Raw genomic sequence first — 8,283 nt, 5'->3', positions numbered from 1 at the left:
AGCACGGAGCAAAAAACCACGTACACATTAGCACCCCATACAATCATATCAGTCGATGTCATTAGCAACGACGGCCGCAGCAGATATAACGGGACAATGTCCTCCTCGAGTACCCCGCCTTCTAAATATTCCTGGCTCGGCGTTTCTCTAAGTCTTGCATCGTCTCTCTGGCAATCTTTACTTCAGCCAAAAATTCAGCATTGCGGACTTCAACTTTCGTAAGGTGGTCCTGTAAATCGGTGTAACAATCCTTTCTACTAAATTTGGCATTCATATACGTATATGGATTGCCATCATTCTGCGGCTGAGATGTCTCAGGCATTTCTGCATCGCCCGCATTCTCACCCACCACCGCAGTGGGTGTACACGTTTCCTTAAGAGCGCCCACAATGTCATAGTCCGGCCCATTCACCATGGTCTCATCTAGGGCCTGTGCGCACACTATGAGCTGCTTCTCTCTAAATATTATACGCATGTTCTCTGCTTGTACAGCACTACTCGTTGCCACACTTTGTAAACCCCTTCGACTCTCGCTCGCTGTCACCATTCGAACATCTCACCCGTGGGCACCCCTTCAGTTCATCAAAGATCGCTTCAGATACCAGTCTCAACAGGTCTACGGCATCCAACCTATCTCAGGACACTCTCCAGAGCCGCACATGAAACTACTCGATCTTAATCTCATCGTGTGGAGGACATCTTGTCTCGCGCTGCCGTCCAAGGCAGCACCTTCTCCACTGAAGCGCAACAGAACTTATTCATTGACGGCCTATAGACCAATGATAAAGCCCAAATCCACAATGTCTACCTAATGACTGTACAATTCCGTGAACATGTCACTATCCTCGTCACTATCCTAAACCTGATGGATCATCTTGAAGAATGGCATTTAGCACTTACTCCTCTTTCGGCTAATGCTTCCACCGTTCCCCACATCGCCTACGCTGCACCCTCTACAGATCCCACTATCCACGATCTAGTCAGAATGATAAAGGAATTAAAAACCTCCAGAGGCAACCATGGCGATCGTCGAATGAAATGCTACGTATGTCAACAAAGCACACACACATCTTCTGTGTGTCCCAAGGGATGCGGCAAATGTGGTCAAAGCGGCCACAACCCCCGAGAATGTACTATGACTACCCTAAAATATACAGGATGTACTCGTTCAGGCCATGTTGTAACAGTTTGTAGCAAGCGCGCAAATAAACACAATTTCCCTTATCGTACCTTGGCCACTATTGCTTCTATTACAATCGATGTTAAACATGCATCAACTACCACACGTAACCCTAATGAATCGCTACTAATCGATGGAGGGGGCAACTGTCAATTACCTCCACACGTCCGCCCAACATTTTCTCACTGATATCGAATACGGGAAGTTTCCACTACGACTCGCTAATAATAAGACTACGATCATTACCACCCGAGGAACGCTTCCGAATCTAGGACTCGCATACCTAGATCACACACTGACACAAGGCATCATTGCGCAAAGCCACCTGCAGGACAGTGGTTGTTCACTTTCATTCCCTGGAGACATAATGTCCTGCCATCTCACATACACAGGAACCAAGCTCGAACTTCGACGACGCAACGGTGGCTACTATATATATTACACAGCACTCCAGAACCTATTCCACTCACCCACTATACGCAATATCCCCCAAGAATCTCTCGACATACATACAGCACCAAATACTACGTCTAATACAATCATGATCGACCCGCCTGCGCCTCCCACTCACACAACAATGACGTATGACGAATTCCATCGGTCTGAAGGCCACCGTATCAGACGCACGACTCTTCGCATGGCCAAACAGAAACATATCACGTTGACACATACCCCATCGAAGTACGTACAATGCGAAGCCTGGATGTTAGATCGTTCTATATTTGCATCTTCCATGATATTTTTGGGCTATACACCCAAAATGGACCTATTTGCGGCAAAGCACAATGTACAAGTCCCCCATTTCGTCTCCCCAGAAGGAGGTGGCATTGCTACTGACTGGCGTCAAATTGATTTCACCAATGAACCAGGACTGTACGGCAACCCTATATGGCCGGATATCAAGGAACTTATCGATAAAAACACCAAGGCTGGAACAACACTTGCTATCGTTGTCCCCCTGCGACCTACAGCTACCTGGTGGGACTCATTCCTAGCACACCTTCAATCTCAACCATATATAATCCAAAACACAACGTCCATATTCCGAAGACACAGCGCCACTATAGTAGGCAAACCTTCCTGGCTATTCACACTCGTCGCCCTCCTGGGACCCATATCTTCCCACGTCACTCCTGGTGATGATTTAAAATCAGCCATTGACTATGTCAGATTCAATCCTGAGTTCCCGAAGAACTGCAGGGTGTGCGTCGAAGGTAAAATGAAGGCTAAGCACGTGTCCCACTGTGATAAATACGCGTCAATAACTATATCTCAACGTACTCCTCTCATCAGAGGTGAGACGTTGGCTATTTATTGAACTTTACTCGATTAACATCTGGTCAATTAGCGCATGTGCGTAATCGGATCAGAACCCTAAACTGGGTTTATGACTGATCCACAAATAGACCCCAATAACCCTAAATCATATATCTGACCACAACCCCCCCAAGCTGAATCACGGAACGTGTGCGAGCTTCAGGAATGAAGATATACTAACTATCTGGGACGCTGATTTTACCTCCATGAACAAGAGGGATCCGCTGGCATTATCCTCGAGAGCTAGGGCAGTGTGCTGGCATTATCCTCGAGAGCTAGAGCAGTGTGCTGGCACTATCTTCAAGAGCTAGAGCATCGTGCTGGCATTTTACCTCTGAGAGTTAAAGGACCCGAGGTGTACGTCTCGAGTAACCCGTCGTTCTGAATACTTGAGACAACTGTTCAGTAGTGACACCATATATGCGTTCTGGCAAGTACAGTATAGAACTATACCTGTGTCGGAGTAAAACTGCCAATAGCAGAAACCATGCAAACCAGTTAACCCTATGATTCCAAACAGAGCCCAAGGAATTGTCTAGTAGATATCGCTGTGTTATACTCAAGAGCTCGAGTGACTGGTTTATACTCGGGAGCTAGAGTGGCTGGTTTATACTCGGGAGCTAGAGTGGCTGGTTTATACTCGGGAGCTAGAGTAGCTGGTTTATACTCGGAAGCTAGAGCGCTGATTTATACTCCCGAGCTGGAGTTCGATCTCCGAAATCAGAGTATACGGACTCTGATGCTGTTATCTTATATTTGTCAGCAGGAGAATACCGTTTGTGTGCCCCTTCGCACTCAATCGTGGATTCTCAGGCTACGAGAGTTCATTCCCCATATACTGAGTGTGCCCGGTGATTGTGTCTAAAACAACTCCAATCACTCGAGGTGTCTGCGTTAACTCAATTGATATCTTCCGGTCACATGTGAAAACAGCGGGTCCGGTTTGAACCCGTTAGGGGGTCCCACTCGTGCAACCATTGTGTGTCCCCATGACGTCTTGCTACAGGCATACTTAGCATACTTGAGGAACGTGTGTGGCGTTCGTGGGACCAGTATTGGTTCTGATTGCAACAACTGTTTGAACAGGTCAAACCATGGTGCCCTTGGTACCCATGGCAGACACACCGTTGCTCTCGCACCATCAGTCCTTATCTTGCGTAACATTCTATGTATATTTTCCCAAGGTGGGTTCATCCATCCATCGACTGTCGACCAGTCGTGGGCAAACGCCCCATCCCCATCGTTTTTAGTCCAAAATCGAGGAAGCTGAGCGTTAGACGGGTCCGCAAATACATCTTTATTGTTCGGCCCGAAGTGTTGTTGTGCTTGTTCAAAGTAACTAGGGAATAACTGCCAACAGTCTGTGTACAGTATTTTAGGTTCGTCCTACTCCGCTGTTCCCTCATGTACTCTGCACAACATGTCCGGAAGCATGTTTGTCTCTCCTGGTATATGTGATATGGTAAAGTTGAACGGTGCTATAATATGGTGCCATCTCTGGAGCATCGGATAAAGCTTGAGCTGTGTATTCATATACACCAGGGCCTTGTAGTCCGTAAAGACTGCAAACCGTTGCCCATCCAAATGTTCCCTAAAATGTGTCAGCCCGTACACCAAGGCTAGTAACTCCTTCATTGGTGTAGCGTAGTTCTGTTGCGCATGGTTCAGAGTCTCGCTAAAGAACATTAAATAGTGTTTCTTCCGGTCGACCCAATTGGAATAACGCTCCCCCCTAACCGTAATCGCTAGCGTCGGTTTCCAAGTTCAATGGTATACCGTCGACCGAAAAGTGCAACGCATCTGCATTGACAACTGCATCCTTCATCGCCTGCCACGCCTGTGCATGTCTTTCCTCCCAACGATCGCCGATCAACTCTTCGATTTGAGTTTGCAAAACTCGCGCAAATGTGCAACCGTGCTCGCGAAGTTGGGGAGATGTTCATGAAGATAATTCGTCAATCCTAAGGCAGAGGCCATGTCTTTGTCACACGTTGTAGGTAATGTCGGCTGGGGTCGCTGTGCCCAGTTCTGTGATTGTCGTCGAACCGTCTGTGGGTTAGGGCGGCTATTGGTGTAGTCACGAGCCCCATTATTTGGTGGATCTTCGCGATTATTACGGTTCTGGAATCGCGCCGCAGTGCGTTGCTGCGCGTCCTGGATGTCGGGACTTAACAACTGGATAAGCTCATGCGTCTTGATCAACTGCCATTTGAGATGCAACTGTAAAGTGCGTTCGTACGTACGGTCGTTGAGAGCCTCCTCTAACAGTTGAACTATGCAATGGTTTAGTAGGTTCTGCTGAAAATCTGCATCCGTCTGGCACCGTTCACGTGCCCTCCTATGGTTCTCCATCAGCTGTGTCATCTGTTCCATAATAGGAATGTGCATATTACGACTGTGACCCTTGGCAAGCTTGCGAAATGCGGGATCCACACTGGCTTGCGTCTCGTGGGAGCAGATCTATTCGATTTGTAGTTGTGGGGTCCACATCTTCAATTGTTCAGAGTTGTCGCGTATGTAGTCCAATGTGGATTTTCCGCTTTAAAGTAAGATAACACCTTGTGAAACCATGTGAGGCTCCAGCTTTCGTCTAACCCTGCGATCTGCGCATTCTTAAAAGCCTCCAGTAGAGCCCCTCTCGTATCCCGTTCCATGATATCATGGAGGTGATATCTGTTCGAAGGCCAGTCCGGCCATGTCCGTGGTGATGGTACTGGACGTTTCTCCACTGGTCGGGCCTCTAGCGTGGCTCTGAGTGTCTCAATCGCACCCCTAAGGGCTTCAGCCCGAGCCGTGTTGTCATCCTCTATAGCTTGACATAATTCATCGCTCAAGTGTAGTATACGTGCGTGTAACACCTGGCTGCTCTTTTCAATACTCGCCGGTGTAGGAGGAGGTGTAGGCATCGTTGTCTCCGCTGGCTTCGAAGATTGTTCTTGCCCACTCGCCGTTGGTGTGCATAGTGTGGTTTCCGTACGTCGAGGGGTCTGTACATACTCACTAGCGGATTCCTTCTCGAACAACTGACGTTGTTGGTGTTGGCGATATGTCGAACTCATCTGGTCTTGTTTAGTTTTGGGTGCCTCCTGCCCGTGTGGGTTCCGTTTGGCCAACACTTGCTCGCGTACCAACTCCTGGAACGATGGCGCTGCCTCCCTGGATGACAGTGTCTCTTCCTCCTCAGAGGGTTGCCCTTCCGACTCCGGTGACTCGTATCCAAGGCCATGATGTGGTTGTGAACGACCTAGTATTCGGAACGTAGCGTTGTTCTCCCTGCTTCGTGTTGTCTGCCCTTGTCTGTGTGAACTAGTAAATGGGGCGTGCGGAGACAACAATGTCGTAGGGCGCTCCGAAGCCGTACGTTGTAATCTTTGTTCATACTTCTCCAACAGCGATTGTTGTTGAGCCATGAGCTCGGTGAGCTTTTGTGTTGACAGCTGCTCCCGCGTTGTACCCTTGTTGCTGGGGCGACGGCGATAACGCCTCCGCTTGTTAGGTGGGAGGTGTGGTTGCCCATTAACCGAGGATGAGGCGCCTGAGATACCCGAAGACGAACGAGGAGGCAGTCCGTTACTGGCTACCTGTTCACCAGTAATGGACTGTTCCCTGTCCGCGCGCAGGTCGGAATCTCCCTTGGCCTCGTCGTTGTGTGCTACGTCTTCGGTTGCAAGGCTAGGTTCGCCCCTAGTTGCCGCAGGTATCTGTCGATCAAGGTTTGCTTCCTGGTTATGGATCTCGTCATCCTTAGTATCCCTCCGCCCTGTCTCAGACCGATGGCGGGGATGATTCGTTGGAGGTTGGTAGCGCTTGATCCCTCTCCGGTCTATATCATCATCCTCTCGACGTTCAGGGGTTAGGCGTTGCTGTCGGTGGCTTTGACGTGTGTTGGACATAATAGGTATGTAATGTATTGTAATGGAGGTTTGGAAATGTATGCAGTCATCCTCAAAATAGTTCGGGTATAAATACTTCCCCGTCCTAGAGGTTCGACGCCCTTCTCAACAAATCTCGACATTCTTACAATTTATTTCGTCCCTTGCCGCAGTATCAACTCACCCATGAATCCTGCGCCTGTCTTTAGCCAATGCATATGTTATATGTATTTATGTTTTAGTACCCGTCGGGGTTCACCCTACCCTCTTGTGTGCTTCTCCATTCTTCTGGTGGAGTCACATCCCTCTTCAGTGAACTCCTTTTGCTCCTGAGAAGGCTCTTCAGCTCTTGTGTTGTTCCCCGTATGTCGCTGATTTATTCTTCCGTGTTCCAACATGTGCCATTGTGGTAAGCAACCCATGATGGCTCCATATAGGCCTTCCTGGCTCTACCGATCCCTCTCTTATGCAACTAGACTCTACTTAATATTTCCCTCGTACGTCCCGTCGCCCGAAGTCCCCTAAGGCAGATGTTTCTTAGTATTGTGCTTGGTTCTCGTCCATGGCCCTTCTCTCGGTGGACTACTTCTCTGTGAGTGTGTTGAGCTATAGTTTCTTGCAACGACTGGAATAGAATGTTAGCTCGTCTGAAACCACACACTTACTGTAAATCTAAGCCTCTATGTGCAGGTGGTATGTTTATCCTTATTCCTACCCCCATGCTTTCTACAAAGGTGTAAATAACGTTGCTATAGTTTGCTTTTGTCTAGATCTGGCGTGGGTCTATAATGTTTGTAATGTTATCACTTTTAGCCCTATCTAACGTAGGCACTACTATCTTATATCTTCTCTTAAATATTTCTCTGTTCAACACTCTAAAATCTACCTTTTCTGACTCTATTTTCCTGTTTCGAACGAAATTTTACCTCCAACAATTGTCTTCACTAACCAAGCTCGCTCTTCTAGTCTGTACGTGTCTATAGTAGGGTTCTGGTTTAACTACTGCCCTACTACTTGTATCTCTAACCTTATAGTTTCGAACACTACTAGAACTACTCTTAGTTATTGTTGTTACTTATCGTGTTCGTTGTCTGAGCCCTTGTCTTTGCCGTCTTAATCCGTCCGGACCTTCTGATTTCGCTCCTGTTCTGCTGATTTCGATCTCTCCGATTCTTTCGATAGCTCCTCGTGTTCAGTTGTAGTGTCTTTGTTTGATAATGTTTGCTGCTTTCTAGGAATAATAACTACTTGCTGAGAAAGCCTGAACCTTCCTAACTGCCTAGCCATACTAGTTCTACTTAGCCTAAAGCGTCGATTGATTCCTTCAGATCATCTTGACTGGTGCTGTTATATCTGCTGTTCGCCCGCCCGGTTTCTGTGTTTCTACCGGGCCGCTGTCACTATTTGACAGCAAGAACGGCATCCTGGCACTAGCGTCACTGCTAGTAGAGCCTCTATCGACCTCCTTCGTCGGTAGATTCTAGCGATCTCGTCATCTTGCTGCTCCATCTTGCTTCTGCTGTTACATTCAAAGTTCTTTCTTTGTATAAAAACTAATAAATTTCAATTTAATACTATCAAGTAGCTTAAATAAAATAGCTTATTTCATAATTAATAATAAACTGACAACTTTCCAAAATATAGTTAAAAATGTAGTAGGTACACGTCGAGCAACTATATCTCAACGTTCTCCTTACTCATGGAGGGGGACGTTGTTCATTTATTAATAATTGTAAACAGTAATCCTAAGATTAATGACTCTCAAAATGAGTCATCAGTCAAGTGCTGTAAAAACAGCAAAACCCTAAAACTCAGTTTATCAGATTATTCTGATAAACTGTAAAACTTATAATAGACCAAAATAATCAAATAAACTATGTACTATGTATTCTGACCACACACACACGCATATAT

The 8,283-nt window shown here is 47.0% G+C and overlaps 2 protein-coding genes across 2 annotated transcripts; one reads left to right on the top strand and one right to left on the bottom strand.

Annotated features, from left to right (window-relative positions):
* Positions 1-121: 121 nt before the first annotated feature.
* SARC_09552 (hypothetical protein) lies at positions 122-547 on the bottom strand (the record flags this gene model as incomplete). The annotated part of the gene is made up of 1 exon (XM_014296425.1): positions 122-547. One exon carries the CDS (start codon positions 545-547, stop codon positions 122-124), a length of 426 nt encoding a protein of 141 aa, XP_014151900.1.
* Positions 548-1,313: 766 nt separating this feature from the next.
* Positions 1,314-2,498, top strand: SARC_09551 (hypothetical protein; the record flags this gene model as incomplete). The annotated part of the gene is made up of 1 exon (XM_014296424.1): positions 1,314-2,498. The coding sequence occupies one exon, from the start codon at positions 1,314-1,316 to the stop codon at positions 2,496-2,498; it is 1,185 nt and encodes a 394-aa protein (XP_014151899.1).
* Between the last annotated feature and the right edge of the window lie 5,785 nt (positions 2,499-8,283).

Source organism: Sphaeroforma arctica (genome assembly GCF_001186125.1).
Source record: "Sphaeroforma arctica JP610 unplaced genomic scaffold supercont1.984, whole genome shotgun sequence".
NCBI lineage: Eukaryota > Ichthyosporea > Ichthyophonida > Sphaeroforma > Sphaeroforma arctica.
The sequence above is the reverse complement of the archived record's forward strand: the minus strand, read 5'-3'. Positions and strand labels throughout refer to the sequence as shown.